The sequence below is a fragment of the Salmo salar genome, chromosome 20 (genome assembly GCF_965601325.2).
Source record: "Salmo salar chromosome 20, fSalSal1, whole genome shotgun sequence".
In the NCBI taxonomy this organism is placed as follows: domain Eukaryota; kingdom Metazoa; phylum Chordata; class Actinopteri; order Salmoniformes; family Salmonidae; genus Salmo; species Salmo salar.
In genome coordinates, this window is record NC_138310.1 from 577,370 (window position 1) to 598,818 (window position 21,449).

Here is a 21,449-nt window from a genome sequence, read left to right on the forward strand (position 1 = left end):
TGTTCTGGTTAAAAAAGGACCTAATGATTTATGCTATACAACGTTTGACATGTTTGAACGAACGTAAATATATTTTTTCCCCTCGTTCATGACGAGAAGTCCGGCTGGCTTAGATCATGTGCTAAAAAGACGGAGATTTTTGGACATAAATGATGAGCTTTTTTGAACAAAACTACATTCGTTATGGACCTGTGATACCTGGAAGTGACATCTGATGAAGAGAATCAAAGGTAATGGATTATTTACATAGTATTTTCGATTTTAGATCTCCCCAACATGACGTCTAGTCTGTATCGCAACGCGTATTTTTCTGGGCGCAGTGCTCAGATTATTGCAAAGTGTGATTTCCCAGTAAGGTTATTTTTAAATCTGGCAAGTTGATTGCGTTCAAGAGATGTAAATCTATAATTCTTTAAATGACAATATAATATTTTACCAATGTTTTCTAATTTTAATTATTTAATTTGTGACGCTGACTTGACTGCCGGTTATTGGAGGGAAACGATTTCCTCAACATCAATGCCATAGTAAAACGCTGTTTTTGGATATAAATATGAACTTGATAGAACTAAAAATGCATGCATTGTCTAACATAATGTCCTAGGAGTGTCATCTGATGGAGATTGTAAAAGGTTAGTGCATCATTTTAGCTGGTTTTATGGTTTTGGTGACCCTGTCTTTGACTTGACAAAACATTACACACAACTCTTGTAAATGTACTGTCCTAACATACTCTAAATGTATTTTTTTTTTTGAAATCGTAAAACGTGGTTAGATTAAGGAGATGTTTATCTTTCAAAGGGTGTAAAATAGTTGTATGTTTGAAAAATTTGAATTTTGACATTTATTTGGGTTCAAATTTGCCGCTCTTGAAATGCACCTGCTGTTGATGGAGTGCACCACGGGTGGCACGCTAGCGTCCCACCTAGCCCATAGAGGTTAAACTATTTGTGAAATTATGTAATGTGATTTTAGACTGTTTAACCTTTCTTGGGTATGTGGGATGTGACTGTCCCACCTGCGGGACACACTATTCAACAGCCAGTGAAATAACAGGGCGCCAAATTCAAAACGACAAAAATCTCATAATTCAAATTTCTCAAACATAGAACTATTATATCCCATTTTAAAGATAAAATTCTTGTTAATCCAACCACATTGTCCGATTTCAAAAAGGCTTTACGGAGAAAGCATAACATTAGATTATGTTAGCACATTACCTTGACAAGAAAAACCACACAGCCGTTTTCCAAGCAAGGAGAGGCGTCACACAAACCAGAAATACAGCTAAAATTAAGAACTAACCTTTGATGATCTTCATCAGATGGCACTCATAGGACTTCATGTTACACAATACATGTATGTTTTGCTCGATAAAGTTCATATTTATATCCAAAAACCCCATTTTACATTGGCCCGTAATGTTCAGAAATGTTTTTCCTTCAAAAACTTCCGGTGAACGAGCACATCAATTTATAGAAATACTCATCATAAACGTTGATAAAATATTAAACTGTTATTCAAAGAATTATAGATAAACATCTCCTTAATGCAACCGCTGTGACAGATTTCCAAAAAGCTTCACGGGGAAAGCACACTTTGCAATAATCTGAGTACGGCGCTCAGAAAACAACATCAGGCAATACAGATACCCGCCATTTTGGAGTCATCTAAAATCATAAATAGCATTATAAATATTCACTTTCCTTTGATGATCTTCATCAGAATGCACTCCCAGGAATCCCAGGTCCACAATAAATGTTGTTTTGTTCGATAAAGTCCATCATTTATGTCCAAATATCTCCTTTTTGTTAGCACGTTCAGTCCACTACTCCAAATGCAGGAAGCGCGCTGAAAATTTCACAACAAAAAGTCAAAAACAGTTTAATTTACGTTCGTAGAAACATGTCAAACGATGTATAGCATCAATCTTTAGGGCCTTTTTAACATAAATCTTCAATAATATTCCAACCGGACGATTCCAATGTCTTCAAAAATGTAATGGAACACAGCTACCTCTCACGTGAATGCGCGCCACTGAAGTCATATTATTTTCGGAGTCACGAACTTCCCGGCCTTCTCGTTCACTCTCTGTTAACTGTAGAAGCCTGAAACAACGTTCTAAATACTGTTGACATCTAGTGGAAGCCCTAGGAAGTGCAAAATGAACCCCAAGTCACTGTATTCTGTAAAGGCAATCACTTGAAAAAACTACAAGCCTCAGATTTCCCACTTCCTGGTTGGATTTTTCTCAGGTTTTTTCTGGCATATGAGTTCTGTTATACTCACAGACATCATTCAAACAGTTTTAGAAACTTCAGAGTGTTTTCTATCCAAATCTACTAATAATATGCATATCCTACAGCGGGGGAAAAAATTATTTGATCCCCTGCTGATTTTGTACGTTTGCCCACTTACAAAGAAATTATCAGTCTATAATTTTAATGGTAGGTTTATTTGAACAGTGAGAGACAGAATAACAACACAAACTCCAGAAAAACGCATGTCAAAAATGTTGTAAAAGGATTTGCATTTTAATGAGGGAAATAAGTATTTGACCCCTCTGCAAAACATGACCTAGTACTTGGTGGCAAAACCCTTGTTAGCAATCACAGAGTTCAGACGTTTCTTGTAGTTGGCCACCAGGTTTGCACACATCTCAGGAGGGATTTTGTCCCACTCCTCTTTGCAGATCTTCTCCAAGTCATTTAGGTTTCGAGGCTGACGTTTGGCAACTCGAACCTTCAGCTCCCTCCACAGATTTTGTATGGGATTAAGGTCTGGAGACTGGCTAGGCCACTCCAGGACCTTAATGTGCTTCTTCTTGAGCCACTCTTTTGTTGCCTTGGCCGTGTGTTTTGGGTCATTGTCATGCTGGAATACCCATCCACGACCCATTTTCAATGCCCTGGCTGAGGGAAGGAGGTTCTCACCCAAGATTTGATGGTACATGGCCCTGTCCATCGTCCCTTTGATGTGGTGAAGTTGTCCTGTCCCCTTAGCAGAAAAACACCCCCAAAGCATAATGTTTCCACCTCCATGTTTGACGGTGGAGATGGTGTTCTTGGGGTCATAGGCAGCATTCCTCCTCCTCCAGACATGGCGAGTTGAGTTGATGCCAAAGAGCTCCATTTTGGTCTCATCTGACAACAACACTTTCACCAGTTGTCCTCTGAGTCATTCAGATGTTCATTGGCAAACTTCAGACGGGCATGTATATGTATTCTAGAGCAGGGTGACCTTGCAAGCGCTGCAGGATTTCAGTCCTTCACGACGTAGTGTGTTACCAATTATTTTCTTTGGTGACTATGGTCCCAGCTGCCTTGAGATCATTGACAAGATCCTCCCATGTACATTTTTTACATTTTAGTCATTTAGCAGACGCTCTTATCCAGAGCGACTTACAGTAGTGAATGCATACATTTCATACAATTTCATACATTTTTTTTTTTTTCCTGTGCTGGCCCCCCGTGGGAATCGAACCCACAACCCTGGTGTTGCAAACACCATGCTCTACCAACTGAGCTACAGGGAAGGCTGCATGTAGTTCTGGGCTGATTCCTCACTGTTCTCATGATCATTTCAACTCCACGAGGTGAGATCTTGCATGGAGCCCCAGGCCAAGGGATATTGACAGCTCTTTTGTGTTCCGTTTGCGAATAATCGCACTAAATATTGTCACCGTCTCACTAAGCTGCTTGGCGATGGTCTTGTAGCCCATTCCAGCCTTGTGTAGGTCTACAATCTTGTCCCTGACATCCTTGGAGAGCTCTTTGGTCTTGGCCATGGTGGAGAGTTTGGAATCTGATTGATTGATTGCTTCTGTGGACAGGTGTCTTTTTTTACAGGTAACAAGCTGCGGTTCGGAGCACTCCCTTTAAGAGTGTGCTCCTAATCTCAGCTCGTTACCTGTATAAAAGACACCTGGGAGCCAGAAATCTTTCTGATTGAGACGGGGTCAAATACTTATTTCCCTCATTAAAATGCAAATCAATTTATAACATTTTCGACATGCGTTTTTCTGGATATTTTTGTTGTTATTCTGTCTCTCACTGTTCAAATAAACCTACCATTAAAATTATAGACTGATCATTCTTTGTCAGTGGGCAAACGTACAAAATCAGCAGGGGATCAAATACTTTTTCCCCCCACTGTACCTTCTGGGCCCGAGTACCAGGCAGTTTAATTTGGGCACGCTTTTCATCCAGAATTCCAAATCCTGCCCCCTACCCTAGTGAAGTTAATGAAGGAAACTCCAATTCCCTTAGGAGTTTAACTAAATCAGAGGACCGCCCCCTGAGCACAGGCAGGACCCGGCGTCATGGGACAGCCCTTTTCTATGTTCCGAATAAAACCCCCACCTGGGTTTTCCCACTTCAGACCAGCTTACCTCGATAACGAGAGAGCTAAGGTTTGAGACCAGACCAGTACCTCTATCACAGAGGGAAATAAGGTTTGAGTACATTGCTGAATCTTTTAACCATCCCACATGGTTAAACTCTTAGACTATCGATACCGACAGAATAAGGACAAGTCTTTGATATTAATTACTAGTCTGCAGCTAGGAATTCGGTATTATTGAACGCAAAGACCGACAACCGCTGAAACATCTATTCTATAACAACATCGCTGAATGTTACTCTGAACTATTCATTCTAACCACGGCAGAGAGAGAGAGGGCGGACAAACTACAACAGAAACAAACTTTCCAACAGCGATCCTAACGACACACCGAGCCTAAATATACATATTGATTGCAATTATTCCCGAATGAGTGAGCGCTCATGTGCAAAGGATTAGCATTTCAATTGTTAGAATTATCAATTTTGTAGTGTCTCTTATCTTTTGCGCCCTTATCAGTCCCTCTGTCTAACAAGCCGCCATGCCGGTTTAGCCCACTACGGCACATTCCCCTATAATTTCTTTGTAACCATATCTACTGTTTGTTATGCATTTCTGTGATTACTTAGTTAGTAAATAAATTATTTTAAGACAATTGATGTATGGATGACTCATAGTGAAGACTGGGTTTGTGCAGATAACCAACAATTTATGACGTTTGGAATGAGACTAATGTGAGGTAAAGAATAATTAATGAATCAGAAGACTAAGTGATCAGATATTAAAATATCTGAAAGTTATATTAGGAAAATTATAACTTTGTAATATGAATATTTTCCTTGGTGCCCCGACTTCCTAGTTAATTACAGTTACATGATTAGTTTAATCACGTAATAATAATTATAGAGAATTTTTGAGAAAGATTCATCTTCAGTTTTAATGATGCCAAAGACACGACAGTAGCTAACATGGGGAGAAGTCTGTCCATAATAAAGCGCAGCTCTGCCTTTTTCTTTATTATTTAGTATTTTATTCTCTTAAATACATTTTTGAAATTATTTTTTTATAATTTTTTTTGTTTTCTTTACCCCGTTTTCTCCCCAATTTCGTGGTATCCAATTGGTAGTTACAGTCTTGTCTCATCACTGCAACTCCCGTACGGACTCGGGAGAGGTGATGGTCGAGAGACGTGCGTCCACCGAAACACAACCCAACCAAGCCGCACTGCTTCCTGACACGATGCCCACTTAACCCGGAAGCCAGAAGCACCAATGTTTTGGCGGAAACACTGTGCACCTGGCAACCGTGTCATTGTGCACTGCGCCCGACCCGCCACAGGAGTCGCTAGTGCACGATGGGACAAGGACATCCCTGCCGGCCAAACCCTCCCCTAACCCGGACGACGCAGGGCTAGTTGTGCGCCGCCCTATGGGTCTCCCGGTCGTGGCCGGCTGCGACAGAGCCTGGACTCGAACCCAGAATCTCTAGTGGCACAGCTAGCACTGGGATGGCTCTGCCTTTTTAACAACACTATCAACAAGACAGGTCCTACAGGCTCTAGTTTGGTCGCACCTGAACTACTGTTCAGTCGTGTGGTCAGGTGACACAAAGAGAGACTTAGGAAAATTACAATTGGCACAGAACAGGGCAGCACGGCTGGCCCTTAAATGTACACGGAGAGTTAACATTAATAATATGCATGTACATCTCTTTAGGCTTAACCTCTTGGGGCTAGGTGGGACGCTAGCGTGCCACCCGTGGTGCACTCCATCAACAGCAGGTGCATTTCAAGAGCGGCAAATTTGAATCCAAATAAATGTCAAAATTCAAATTTTTCAAAAATACAACTATTTTACACCATTTGAAAGATAAACATCTCCTTAATCTAACCACGTTTTACGATTTCAAAAAGGTTTTACGGCGAAAGCATAAATTTAGAGTATGTTAGGACAGTACATTTACAAGAGTTGTGTGTAATGTTTTGTCAAGTCAAAGACAGGGTCACCAAAACCATAAAACCAGCTAAAATGATGCACTAACCTTTTACAATCTCCATCAGATGACACTCCTAGGACATTATGTTAGACAATGCATGCATTTTTAGTTCTATCAAGTTCATATTTATATCCAAAAACAGCGTTTTACTATGGCATTGATGTTGAGGAAATCGTTTCCCTCCAATAACCGGCAGTCAAGTCAGCGTCACAAATTAAATAATTAAAATTAGAAAACATTGGTAAAATATTATATTGTCATTTAAAGAATTATAGATTTACATCTCTTGAACGCAATCAACTTGCCAGATTTAAAAATAACCTTACTGGGAAATCACACTTTGCAATAATCTGAGCACTGCGCCCAGAAAAATACGCGTTGCGATACAGACTAGACGTCATGTTGGGGAGATCTAAAATCGAAAATACTATGTAAATAATCCATTACTTTTGATTCTCTTCATCAGATGTCACTTCCAGGTATCACAGGTCCATAACGAATGTAGTTTTGTTAAAAAAAACTCATCATTTATGTCCAAAAATCTCCGTCTCGTTAGCACATGATGTAAGCCAGCCGGACTTCTCGTCATGAACGAGGGGAAAAAATATATTTCCGTTCGTTCAAACATGTCAAACGTTGTATAGCATAAATCATTAGGGCCTTTTTTAACCAGAACATGAATAATATTCAAGGTGGACGAATGCATACTCTTTTATAACGTATTGGAACGAGGGTACCCAACATGAACTCGCGCGCCAGGTGTCTAATGGGACATCATCGTTCCATGGCTCTTGTTCGGTCAGATCTCCCTCCAGAAGACTCAAAACACTTTGTAAAGGCTGGTGACATCTAGTGGAAGCAATAGGAAGTGCCAAAATATTCCTAAGCCCCTGTGTTTTTCAATGGGATAGGTTTAAAGTCAATACAACACATCAGGTATCCACTTCCTGTCAGAAAATGTCTCAGGGTTTTGCCTGCCAAATGAGTTCTGTTATACTCACAGACACCATTCAAACAGTTTTAGAAACTTTAGAGTGTTTTCTATCCATATATAATAAGTATATGCATATTCTAGTTACTGGGTAGGATTAGTAACCAGATTAAATCGGGTACATTTTTTTTATCCAGACGTGCAAATGCTGCCCCCTAGACCCAACAGGTTAAAGTGGAGGAGCGATTGACTTCATCACTACTTGTTTTTGTAAGAAGTGTTGACAAGCGGAATGCACCAAGGTGTCTGTTTAAACTACTAGCACACAGCTTGGGCACCCATGAATACCCCACAAGACATGTCACCAAAGGTCTCTTCACAATCCCCAAGTCAAGAATAGACTATGGGAAGCGTACAGTACTACATAGAGCCATGGCTACATGGAACTATATTCCACATCAGGCTACTCATACAAGCAGTAGAATCAGATTTAAAAAGCAGATAATGCACCTTGTGAAACAGCGGGGACTGAAGAGTCACACACACAGGCACAGACACATATACACATGATAAGACACGCACTCTACACATACGTACACATGGATTTTGAATTGTAGATGTGATAGTAGAGTAGTGGCCTGAGGGAAACTTAATGTGTTGTGAAAAGTGTTATGAAATGTAATGTCATGTAATATTTTAAAATGTATATAACTGCCTTAATATTGCTGGACCCCAGGAACAAAATATAATTAACTCCCATCCTTTCTAAGCGTTATCATCGTACTGTCGTCTATACTGCCAGGGGTGTTGTCAGTTGTAATCTTGTACCCATTCATTTGAAGTCCACCCTTCATTCACTACTGTAAGTCGCTCTGGATAAAAGCGTCTGCTAAATGACTAAAATGTAAATGTAAAATCTGCTTTTGTTAGCTCAAAAGAGAAGCCAGCGCTTTTAGTTCGAATATGAATTCCATAAACTTCAATATCCCATCGGTTTTCAATTCACGTAGAGGGCTTGAGCTGTTGCAGGATAGCAACCAAAGCAAATGTAAGTCAGTTTATAACATTCCATAATTGGTTACTCTGAGAGTTCCTCATATTGACATGGGCTGTGGTGCTAACCTTGGAAAAGTAATTCCAGTTTCTACTCCTTCCTCTATTAATAATAGGAATAGATGAAATGGTGCAGTTTTATGCAATCGTGTAGCCATACCAACTATATCAATCATCAGACAGGGTTCTAAAAACCATTCTCTATCTCTTTAATGATAACCATTTCCCTTGCAATTTTTTTTTACTACTATTTTTAAGCCTTTGTCGGGGGCAATATTTACCCATAACTGTTATAGAGGCCTCCCTCGGCTAACCTTTGTGCACTCGAGGAATTAACTAGTTTGTTCATTCATTGTGTAAGACAAATCAGAAAGGCTAAATCTGACTATTATTTAATCGCTCATTCGGATTGTAATGGGAACCCGGCTAAATTCTGGAAAACTGTCAAATCCCTGAAGGTTTCTACTTCCTCCTCTCTGCCACAACAAATTCATTCAGACACTGGCCTCATTACGAAACAAAAGTTGCCATCATTGATGTATTTAATCACCATTTTATTTCAGCGGGTTCTCTCTTTGAAAAAAACGTATAAGCCTATTCACAATGATATTGTGCCGGATGCTGATAGGGGAAACTTGCTGAATGACCAGAGAAATTATAGTAAAAGCTTTTCTTATTTGTTTTTTTTACAGAAAAAGAAGTCCTGGATGCTTTGATAAGTCTGAATTTCTTGAAGTACATAAAGGTGTACCACAGGGGTCGATATTGGGACCAGTTCTCTTCACCATTTTTATAAACACCATAGGTCAATATGTTAAAAATTGTACACTTGGGCCTCCCGAGTGGCGCAGTGGTCTAAGGCACCGCACCGCAGTTCTAGAGGCATCACTACAGACCCGGAATCGATCCCAGTCTGTGTCGCATCTGGCCGTGACCGGGAGACCCATGAGGCAGCACACAATTGGCCCAGAGTCGTCCGGGTTATGGAGGGTTTGACCGGCCGGGACGTCCTTGTCCCATCTCACACTCTAGTGACTCCTTGTGGTGGGCTGGGTGCATGCATGCCAACTTCGGTCACCAGGTGTACGGTCTTTTCTCTGACACATTGGTGCTTCTGGCTTCCGGGTTAAGCGAGCAGTGTGTCAAGAAGCAGTGTGGCTTGGCAGGGTCGTGTTTCGGAGGACGCATGGCTCTTGACCTTCGCCTCTCCCGAGTCCGTACGGGAGTTGCAGCGATGGGACAAGACTGTAACTACCAATTGGGGAGAAAAATTGAAAAACTTTATCTATATGCGGATGATACTATTATGTATGCTATTGCCCCGACTGTTGATGTGGCGTCAAAACTACAGTCAGATTTTATAGCTATGCTATGCCCTTGTTGATTTAAAACTTGTGCTTAATATGGGCAAAACTAAATACATGTTGTTTTAAAACATTTGTAAGAATGTGTCTGATTCACTACATGTTCACTCATTAGGTGGCTCTCCAATCGAATGTGTTCCCGCATATAAATACTTAGGCATTTGGATTGATCTGGATTTGATGTTTTAAAAAAACATACAGATGAGCTGGTTAAGAAGCTAAGATTTAGAGTTGGCTTTTTAATACAGAAACAGATCATTCTTTTTTCTAAGCAGCATGAAGCAGATTATTCAGCCTTTTTTGAAGTATAGAGAACTGAGTTGCCTAACCAGTTCACATGATTGGTTAACTCTTGAGGTTTCCAGGGTCTCCACTGAGCTAGGAAAATCTGTGTTTAGTTTTAATAATGCACCATATTGCTGGAACAAAATGTAAAAAACATTTCATCTTGATGTTCTGGTGCCGTTCGGGCAATTTAAAGCATTGAGTGGGGACTTATTTGTGGAGGAATGTAACTGTTTTCTGGGTGATTGGTGATGTTATATGTGTGCTTCCCATGACTGTGTTTTTGTATTTTAATGTATACACAGTATCAGTCAAAGGTTTGGACACACCTACTCATTTCAGGGTTTTTCTTTACGTTTACTGTTTTCTACATTGTAGAAATCAAAACTATGAAATAACACATATGGAATCATGTAGTAAACAAAAAAGTGTAAAACAAATCAAAATATATTTTATATTTGAGGATCTTCACAGTAGCCACCCTTTGCCTTGATGACAGCTTTGCACACTCTTGGCATTCTCTCAACCAGCTTCATGAGGTAGTCACCTGGAATGTTTAATTTCAATTAAACAATCAATTGTTTAAAGTTAATTTGTGGAATTTCTTTCACTCTTAATGTATTTGAGCCAATCAGTTGTGTTGTGACAAGGTAGGTGTGGTATACAGAAGATAGCCCTATTTGGTAAAAGACCAGGTTCATATTATGGCAAGAACAGCTCAAATAAGCAAAGAGAAATTAATCTGAAAAATTTCAAGAACTTCTTCAAGTGCAGTCACAAAAACCTATCAAGTGATATGATGAAATTGGCTCTCATGAGGACAGCCACAGGAAAGGAAGACCCAGAGTTACCTCTGCTGCAGAGGACAAGTTCATTAGAGTTACCAGAATCAGAAACTGCAGCCCAAATAAACTTCTGACCCACTGAGAATGTGATGAAAGTAATAAAAGCTGAAATAAATAATTCTCTCTATTATTATTTTGACATTTCACATTCTTAAAATAAAGTGGTGATCCTAACTGACCTAAGACTGGGAATTTTTACGAGGATTAAATGTCAGGAATTATGAAAAACTGAGTTTAAATGTATTTGGCTAAGGTGTATGTTAACTTCCGACTTCAACTGTATGTAAATTAGATATTTCTGCATTTCATTTTCAATAAATTTGTAACAATTTCTAAAAACACGTTTTCACTTTGTCATTATGGAGGATTATTGTGTGTAGTAGATGGGTGACAGAAAAACATACATTTTATCGATTTTGAATTCAGGCTGTAAAACAACGAAATCTGGAATAAGTCAAGGGGTATGAATACTTTCTAAAGGAACTGTATATTAAGACTAGTGAGATTACATGTTGATTGTAGCCTTTCTCTCACCTCTTGGACCAGTGAAGCCATCCAGACCTGGGGGTCCAGGAGCTCCTGTTCGTCCTTTGATAGGAATGAAGTTGGTGACTCCTGCGACTCCGGGGACACCTTTTCTTCCTGGAACAGATGGAAAAGTTAGACCATCTCTCTTACAATCACATCTCTACAAATAGTACACAGTAGAATGTTAAATGTATGCTATTTGAATGTATTTTGACAACTTGCTGCAACGCAACTAGGGGGATATTGAAGATTCTCAACTGCACTCCAATATTATGCAAAAATGGTGCATCTACAAACTCTTGATCAGAGACATTGCCTTTGTTTTAACGAGCACTGCATTGAATAATGTGTGATTTCTATGTTGACTTTATTCACATACCCTTTTCTCCTTTGAGGCCCTCATCTCCTGGTAAGCCTCGTTGACCGTCGAAGCCCCTCTCTCCTTTCCTTCCCGGGGGTCCTAGTGCTCCACTCCTCCCTGGACCACCCACTGACCCATCCCTACCAGGTACCCCTATTATACCTGAACACAGGACGCCATATTGGATATCAGCTCAGCTCTGGCTGCACACATAGGACATAATGGATGCTAATGCTAATGTTTGTTGCATTGGCTGGGACCCCAGATGTCCCCATGGACTACATTCCAATGTCCATACTTGCAAACCACTTAGAATGAATGCTCATGTTCATTCATACTACTTATCATAGACTATGTAGTGTGATTTGGTGTCTCTCACCTTTCTGCCCTTGGGCCCCGGGTATGCCAGGGTCCCCTAATGTCCCCACGGGGCCCTGGGCTCCACGGTACCCAAAAAACCCTGGAGAGCCCGGTTTCCCTGCAGCTCCTTTAGGACCCGTGCCGGACAGACCCTCCTCTCCGTTATCACCCTTCTCGCCTGCGTAACCTGACAAACGCACACAGAATTATGATATTACCCAATGAGGCAGACCTAAACAGAAATTCCCTACTACGCACAAAAGTTTTTATTTTCTTCCTGATTTGAAAAGCTGCTATTGTCAGTATGACCTACCTGGAGGGCCTATGTCTCCTATTAGTCCCATGGATCCTTGAAGGCCTGTGGCCCCCTTTACACACTGTTCAGGGGTGGGCCCTGGGGCCCCATATCTGCCTGTGGCACCACTCTCTCCCTGCTCCCCCTTTCTTCCCGGTGTACCAGGAAGCCCCGCAGCACCTAGAGAAGACAAGTCAACCCTCTCTGAGATCATACATAATGAACTAAAACTATTCCATTTTTGTTGATAGCTTCTGGTGTTTTGGTAGTTTCTGGTAGTTTCTGGTTTCTCTGACCAGTTGAGAGGCATATGACTGTACACATTATAAGACTGTCAGCTGTAATATGGAACAAACTACCTCATACATAAAGCAGACGTTGCAAAATCTTTAATCAATTTAATGTCGCTTATTTGTGGTACCTGTTAATCCAATTGGACCGGGTGGACCTGGCACTCCTTTGGGCCCCGACAGCCCCACTACGCCCTTGAGGCCCATAGGTCCTGGAGCACCAGGGACAGAGTCCCCTAATGGGCCCTTCAGTCCTGGAAACCCTCGGAAGCCAGGAGAGCCGGCAGCTCCGTCGTAGCTCAGACCCTCAGCACCAGCCTCTCCAGAGTCTCCAACACACCCCACTGAGCCTGGGGTAGGGAAAGAGAGAACATGTATCTAGTGTAAGCTTTAATTCAATTAAATTAACTTATATTGTTGTGTGGAATGTTACATACAACAAAGCACAGTGTCTTAAGGTACGAACACACCACCAAGATTGTTGGCCTGCACGGTAGAGGGCCATTCCTTCACTTGCTAGAACAACTGGTTTCAATGTAGAATCAGCCTGGTTGTCAACTTGACTTTGAGCTAATCAGAAAGCATGAAAGGAGCAACAACGAGAAGAAGAAAATAGGGTACTTTTCCCGGTGACATCCACCCCCTTTCATCTGCGCCACTGCCAGAATTGATCTTAAACTAAAACAATAAATCTGCATAAAACCTCTGAAAAAAAATAAATAAATCTAGACCAAGTCTTAGTTACATATTGGTTCCATATTTTACATCTAGCTAAGGAGTTTTGTGCTTGACAGAACATTATATTATATTATATTGATACGTGCACAAAAATCCCCATAAGCTATCTAGCTTACGTTAGCTTGCTAGCTGAGCCAGTCATACTTCATATGAAATGAATGGGATGGTAAGTGCAGCAAGTGCACACAATGCTGAACACTAAATGTTTCCTCCATAAGCTAGCTATCTAGCCACTTTAGCTAGTAACATTAATATTAAACCAGTATATACAGTATGTTGTGCTAGCTAGCAAATTACGGCGATACTAGTAATGTTATGCAAGACACCGACACATCAAGGCTTGTGTCAAAATTGCAGAGCAGTCTGATCCAAACAAAGACCAGAAGCTTATATAACGTTTCATGAAATCCTGTGTTTCATATGCAATATCCCACTCATCCCCGCCATGGTCTCAGTGCTTTCCTCAATGCCAAGTTGCTTTCAAAACATAGACCTCTGCTGGACAAATTACTAACAAATTAACTTTGGAATTGTTTTCCTGATCAAAGCACTTGAATAGTAGCACTTGAACAGGTAGGGATGGTGAGCATGGAGCCGAGCTCACCATAAGGCATAGAGCCAAATCCTGCCTTGGTACTCCCAGAATTTATATTGTATTGAGATTTAAAAAAAACAACAGCTGCATTGGTCCTTTAAGAAAGCAACACTATTGCCAACTTTTGGTCTGAAGTATTATTACTAGGCTGATGACCAAATTCTGGGTGAGCACAAAAAAAGATTGACTGCCAACATTCCGGGCAGAGGTACTCCAACGGTCTTAACCAGTGGGGGTTAGGGTTATAAGATAAGATGAAACACTCTCTGTCTAGCATACTGCATAGAATTAAAAACGGATTGTCGGATATTTTTCATCCTAATCAGACAGCTTTTTTACATGGACGATACATTGGCGATAATATAAGTCAAGTACTGGAAACAATAGAACACTATGAAAAATCTGGGGAACCAGGCCTGGTATTCATAGCTAGTACGACTGGATTTTATATATAAAGGCCTGGAATATTTCAATTTAGGAAAATCTCTTACACAATGGGTTAAAGGTATGTACAGTAACTCTAGGTGTAATATAGTAAATAATGGCTACTTCTCAGAAAGTATTAAACTGTCAAGATGAGTAAAACAAAGTTGTCCCCTATCAGCATATCTATTTTTTATGGCCATCGAAATGTTAGCTATTCATATCAGAGCCAACAATAATATCAAGGGGATAGAAATCCAAGGTTTAAAAACAAAGGTGTCATTGTACGTTGATGATTCATGTTTTCGTTTAAATCCACAATTTCGATCCCTCCACAGCCTCATAGAGGAGTTAGATCATTTTTCTAACCTCTCTGGGTTACAACCAAATTATGATGTGTACTATATTACCTATTGGATCCCCCCCCCAAAAAAACTTTTACATTAGCGTGTAGATTACCAATAAAATGGTCAAGTGGACATATTCATATCCCAAAAATAAAGAAATTCTCTCACTACAATACATTTTAATAGAAATAAGATCTTGCTACCAAGGAAAGGAAAATACCTGTCTATTTGTGCAAAAAATCCCCATCATCAACTCTTTAGTCATTTCCTAGTTTACCTATTTGCTTATGGCCTTGCCTACACTTAGTGACTTGTTTTTAAATTATGTTAGCAAACTCAAAAATGTATTTGGAATGGCAAGGCAGACATAATTAAATGGGCCTATTTACAAAGCATTCAGAAAGTATTCAGACCCCTTGACTTTTTCCACATTTTGTTATGTTACAGCCTTATTCTAAAATTGATTAAATTGTTATTTTCCCTACTCAATGTACACACAATACCCCATAATGGACAAAGCAAAAACTTTTTTTTTGTTTTTTTGTTTGCAAATTTATTAAAAACAATACATTTACATAAGTATTCAGACCCTTTTCTCAGTACTTTGTTGAAGCACCTTTGGCAGCGATTACAGCCTCGAGTCTTCTTGGGTATGATGCTACAAGTTTGGCACACCTGTTTTTGGGGAGTTTCTCCCATTCTTCTCTGCAGATCCTCTCATGCTCTGTCAGGTTGGATTGGGAGCATTGCTATACAGCTATTTTCAGGTCTCTCAAGAGATGTTCAATCAGGTTCAAGTCCAGGATCTGGTTGGGCTACTCAAGGACATTCAGAGACTTGTCCCAAAGCCACTCCTGCATTGTCTTTGCTGTGTGCTTAGGGTCATTGTCCTGTTGGAAGTTGAACCTTCACCGCAGTCTGAGGTCCTGAGTACTCTGGAGCAGGTTTTCATCAAGGATCTCTCTGTACTCGGCTCCGTTCATATTTCCCTCGGTCCTAAATAGTCTCCCAGTCTTTGCCGCTGAAAAACATCCCCATAGCATGATGCTGCCACCACCATGCTTCACTGTAGGGATGGTGCCAGGTTTCTTCCAGATGTGACGCTTGGCATTCAGGCCAAAGAGTTCAATCTTGGTTTCATCAGACCAGAGAATCTTGTTTCTTATGGTCTGAGAGTCTTTTAGGTGCCTTCTGGCAAACTCCAAGCAGGCTGTCATGTACTTTTTAATGAGGAGTGGCTTCCGTCTGGCCACTCTACCATAAACACCTGATTGGTGGAGTACTGCAGAAATGGTTGTCCTTCTGGAAGGTTCTCCCATCTCCACAGAGGAATGCTAGAGCTCTGTCAGAGTGACCATCGGGTTCTTGGTCACCTCCCTGACCAAGGCCATTTCCCCCGATTGCTCAGTTTGCCTGGGCGGCCAGCTCTAGGAAGAGTCTTGGTGGTTCCAAACTTCTTCCATTTAAAAATGATGGAGGCAACTGTGTTCTTGGGGACCGTCAATGCTGCAGACATTTTTTGGTACACTTCCCCAGATCGGTGCCTCGACACAATCCTGTCTCAGAGCTCTATGGACAATTCCTTCGACATCAGTTGTCACGTCCTGACCAGTAATAGGGATTATATGTTATTATAGTTTGGTCAGGACGTGGCAGGGGGTGTTTGTTTCATGTGGTTTGGGCTATGTATTTAGGTAGAGGGGTGTTTGGTTTATGTGGTTCGGGGTTTGTTAGTCTATGTTCTATGTTAGTATATTTTCTATGTTCTATCTAGTCTTTTGTATTTCTATGTGTAGTTAATTGGGGTTGGAAATTAAATTGGAGGCAGCTGGTTATTGTTGCCTCTGATTGAGGGTCCTATAATTAGGAGTTTGTTTTTCATGGGTTTTTGTGGGAGATTGTGCTTGTTTAGCTGTGTGCCTGACAAGACTGTCCAGTTCGTTTGTGTTTTTCTGTATACGTATTCGTGTTTTCCTTCTTCACCAAATAAAAAGAAGATGAGTATATATTTTCCCGCTGCGTCTTGGTCTTTACCCTACGACAACCGTGACAGAATCTCCCACGGACCAAGCAGCGGAGAAGGGAGCAGCAACATTGCCCAGTAGAATCATGGACATGGGAGGAAATTCTGGACGGGGCTGGACCTTGGCACCAGGCTGGGGAATATCGTCGCCCATCGGAGGAGATAGAGGCAGCCAAGGCGGAGAGGCGCTGGTATGAAGCTGTGTACGCGCCGATGGGAACGCATGAGAGGCACACCCAATAATATTTTTTTTGGAGGGCACACGGGTAGTTTGGCTGGGCCAAGGGTGAGCCCTAAGCCAGCTCCCCGTGCTTATTATGGGAAGCAACTGGAGGGGAGAGCGCCGGAGTATGCGGAAGTGCGCACGATCTCACCTATGCGCACGCACAGTCCGGTGCGAGCGATCCCAGCCCCTCGCAAGTGCCGTGCTAGAGTAGGCATCCAGCCTGGAAGGAGGATGCCTGCACAACGCATCTGGCCACCAGTGCGCCTCCTAGGCCCAGGCTACCCTACGCCTGCTCTACGCACGGCAACCATCAGGCCTCTGCACAGCCCAGTTCGCCCTGTACCAGCACTCCGTCTGTGCAGGGCTGCTATTTCCATCCAGCCAGGACGGGTTGTGCATGAGGTGCGCTCCAGACCTCCAGTGCTTACCCATGTCCCATGGGATCCAGTTCTTGCTTCTCGTGCTGACCCTGAGGTGTGTAGTCTGGCGTCCCCTAAACCAGCACCACGCACCAGGCTTCCAGTGCGTCAGCCCAGTCCAACTCGTACTGTTCCTGCTCCCCGCACTAGCCCTGAGGTGCGTGTCCCCAGTCTGGTACTTCCACTACCAGCCCCACGCATTAGGCTTCCAGTGCATCAGCCCAGTCCCAGTCCAGAGTGTCCGGCAACAGTACCTCGTCCAGAGTGTCCGGCAACAGTACCTCGTCCAGAGTGTCCGGCAACAGTACCTCGTCCAGAGTGTCCGGCAACAGTGTCTAGTCCGGAACCGAGTGAGACGGCCTACTGTCCGGAACCGAGTGAGACGGCCTACTGTCCGGAACCGAGTGAGACGGCCTACTGTCCGGAACCGAGTGAGACTGCCTACTGTCCGGAACCGAGTGAGACGGCCTACAGTCCGGCACCGAGAGAGACGGCCTACAGTCCGGCACCGAGTGAGAGGGCCTACAGTCCGGAACCGAGTGAGTCTGCCTACAGTCCGGAACCGAGTGAGTCTGCCTACAGTCCGGAACCGAGTGAGTCTGCCTACAGTCCAGAGCTCCTAGAGTCTGCCTACAGTCCAGAGCTCCTAGAGTCTGCCTACAGTCCAGAGCTCCTAGAGTCGCCCTACAGTCCAGAGCTCCCAGAGCCCAGTCCAGGGTCTTCAGTGACTGGCCTCAGGCAGAGGTATGCAGTGGGGGTGGTTTGGTCCGGAAGGGGATTAAGGCCTGAGCCTAAGCCACCTCCACTGTAGGAGGTTTGGGGAGGGGGGGTGTAGCACAGGAGACGTCGGTGACGGCAGCCACCCTCCCTTCCCTCCCTTTAGATTTGGGATAAATTTTTTGGGGGTTATTTTTGGTTATTTGTGTGAGGAGCATCCGGGGTCTGCACCTTTGGGGGGGGGGTACTGTCACGTCCTGACCAGTAATAGGGGTTATTTGTTATTAGAGTTTGGTCAGGACGTGGCAGGGGGTGTTTGTTTCATGTGGTTTGGGCTATGTATTTAGGTAGAGGGGTGTTTGGTTTATGTGGTTCGGGGTTTGTTAGTCTATGTTCTATCTAGTCTTTTGTATTTCTATGTGTAGTTAATTGGGGTTGGAAATTCAATTGGAGGCAGCTGGTTATTGTTGCCTCTGATTGAGGGTCCTATAATTAGGAGTTTGTTTTTCATGGGTTTTTGTTGGAGATTGTGCTTGTTTAGCTGTGTGCCTGACAAGACTGTCCAGTTCGTTTGTGTTTTTCTGTATACGTATTCGTGTTTTCTTTCTTCACCAAATAAAAAGAAGATGAGTATATATTTTTTCCGCTGCGTCTTGGTCTTTACCCTACGACAACCGTGACATCAGTACTTGGTTTTTGCTCTGACATGCACTGTCAAATGTGGAACTTTATATAGACAGGTGTATGCCTTTCCAAATCATGTCCAATCAATTTAATTTACCACAGGTGGACTCCAATCAAGTTTTAGAAACATCAAGGATCATCAATCGAAACAGGATGCACCTGAGCTCAATTTCGAGTCTCATAGCAAAGGGCATGAATACTTATGCAAATAAGGTATTTCTGTTTTTAATACATTTGCAAACATTTCTAAAAACCTGTTTCCGCTTTGTCATTATGGGGTATTGTGTATAGATTGATGACACTAATTTTTATTTAATCCATTTTAGAATAAGGCTGTAATGTAACAAAATCTGGAAAAAGGTAAAGGGTCTGAATACTTTCCCGAATGCACTGTAAAGGGGGGATTGGAAATGATGCAGACAATTACACTGATGGAAGCCACATTTTATCTGAATTTTAAAGCTGATCTACCCCCTATAAAAAAAATTGGACGACAGGTAACCTAGCGGTTGGGCCAGTAACCGAAAAGGTCGTTAGTTCGAATCCCTGAGCCAACTATGTGAGGAATCTGCCGCTGTGCCCTTGAGCAAGGCACTTAACTCTAATTGCTCCAGGGTCGGTGTCAATAATGTCACATCCCTAGCTGGGACCCCATCCTCCGAAGGTGTCTCAGGGATATACAAAAAACACTTGTAAAAATATAAGCACCCCCTATTTGTGATATGTTTGTCCCCATTGTAAAGCCTCAATCTCTAGTGAGTAAAGCAGAATGGAGAGAAGGCACTTAATCAGGCAGTAATATTCTCTAATGGTACATTTTTTTAATCATATTTCTACCTATGGGTCCAGGTGGGCCAGACAGCCCAAAGTCTCCTTTCTCTCCCTTCACCCCGTCCGGGCCCAAAGCTCCAAGATACCCGGGGGGTCCTGACTCTCCGTTCAGCCCTAGACAAAAAAGGAGAAAAGTGTCACAACATGTTCAGTGCCAACCTGTTTTGAGAGTTAGTGCCTGTTATTATAAATTAAGTGTATATTCAACTGGCATACTCAACCCATACCATTCAACCTGTACCATTCAATCTGGCACATTTCTCTTTGCTCACTATTAGAACACGTGAAAAGATTATCACAATGAAATAACTCTGATGAATTATTTTTGCCCAACCCCTGCTAGTTTGAGAAACAGACGCCTCACAAGTCCTCAACTGGCAGCTTCATTAAATAGTACCAGCAAAACTCCAGTCTCAACATCAACAGTGAAGAGGCGACTCCGGGATGCTGGCCTTCTAGGCAGAGTTGCAAAGAAAAAAACATATCTCAGACTGGCCAATAAAAAGAAAAGATTAAGATGGGCAAAAGAACACAAATACTGGACAGAGGAACTCTGCCAAGAAGGCCAGCATCACGGAGTCGCCTCTTCACTGTTGACGTTGAGACTGGTATTTTGCGGGTACTATTTAATGAAGCTGCCAGTTGGGGACTTGTGAGGCGTCTGTTTCTCAAACTAGACACTCTAATGTACTTGTCCTCTTGCTCAGTTGTGCACCGAGGCCTCCCACTCCTGTTTCTATTCTGGTTAGAGCCAGTTTGCGCTGTTCTGTGAAGGGAGTGGTACCTAGCGTTGTAGGAGATCTTCAGTTTCTTAGTAATTTCTCGCATCGAATAGCTCTAATTTTTCAGAACAAGAATAGACTGATGAGTTTCAGAAGAAAGTCTTTGTTTCTGGCTATTTTGAGCCTGTAATCGAACCCACAAATGCTGATGCTCCAAATACTCAACTAGTCTAAAGAAGGCCAGTTGTATTGCTTCTTTAAGCAAAACAACAGTTTTCAGCTGTGCTAACATAATTGCAAAATAATTTTGTAATGCTCAATTAGCCTTTAAAAAATGATCAACTTGGATTAGCTAACACAATGTGCTATTGGAACACAGGAGTGATGGTTGCTGATAATGGGCCTCTGTACGCCTATGTAGATACTCCATAAAAAAATCAGCCGTTTCCAGCTACAATAGTCATTTACAACATAAACAATGTCTACACAGTATTTTTGATCAATTTGATGTTATTTTAATAGACCAAAAAAATGTGCTTTTCTTTCAAAAACAAGGACATGTCTAAGTGACCACAAACTTTTGAACGGTAGTGTATGTATAGAGTAATTGTTGTTTAGTAGCGTGTTCATGCTGGGCTCATCTGCAAAAGACGCTGTGGTCTCATCATGACTCCCTGCTTAAATAAAGGTTAAATAAAAATGGTGTTTACCCATGATAATTCTTTATGTGTGTATTGTTATATTCACATGGCTGAGGCAACTTTGTGGATTTTTTATTGTCAAATACAATTCATTTATTTATTCAAAGACAGTAGGCCTGTAGGCATGCCGAAATGCTGAAACATTACCACAATAAGAAAGTTATACTTTCTTATAAGTTTTACCTGGGCATCCGGAATCGCCTTTCTGTCCTGGGGCACCAGGGTTACTGGGTATGCAGGGTAGGGTGTCACCTGCACAAGAGAGAGGCGGCATTGGGTAGGGTGAGGAGGACAAACAGGATGTCTTGCATAATGTTTTAAAAGTGTAATAATACATACACAAAAATAACTAATAAATAGGTAATTTATGACCAA

At 42.0% G+C, this 21,449-nt stretch overlaps 1 protein-coding gene across 3 annotated transcripts in view; it reads right to left on the minus strand.

The window, feature by feature from the left end:
* Nucleotides 1-21,449, minus strand: part of col4a4 (collagen, type IV, alpha 4) — a 241,676-nt gene that overhangs the window by 54,861 nt on the left and 165,366 nt on the right. For all 3 annotated transcript variants that reach the window (XM_082966130.1, XM_082966129.1, XM_082966128.1), the window contains 7 exons: nucleotides 21,258-21,326; nucleotides 19,658-19,765; nucleotides 12,780-12,998; nucleotides 12,377-12,538; nucleotides 12,083-12,250; nucleotides 11,722-11,865; nucleotides 11,349-11,456 (listed from right to left, as the gene is read on the minus strand). In XM_082966130.1, the coding sequence (XP_082822256.1) occupies nucleotides 11,349-11,456; nucleotides 11,722-11,865; nucleotides 12,083-12,250; nucleotides 12,377-12,538; nucleotides 12,780-12,998; nucleotides 19,658-19,765; nucleotides 21,258-21,326 (978 nt within the window). The remainder of the gene's footprint in view (nucleotides 1-11,348; nucleotides 11,457-11,721; nucleotides 11,866-12,082; nucleotides 12,251-12,376; nucleotides 12,539-12,779; nucleotides 12,999-19,657; nucleotides 19,766-21,257; nucleotides 21,327-21,449) is intronic.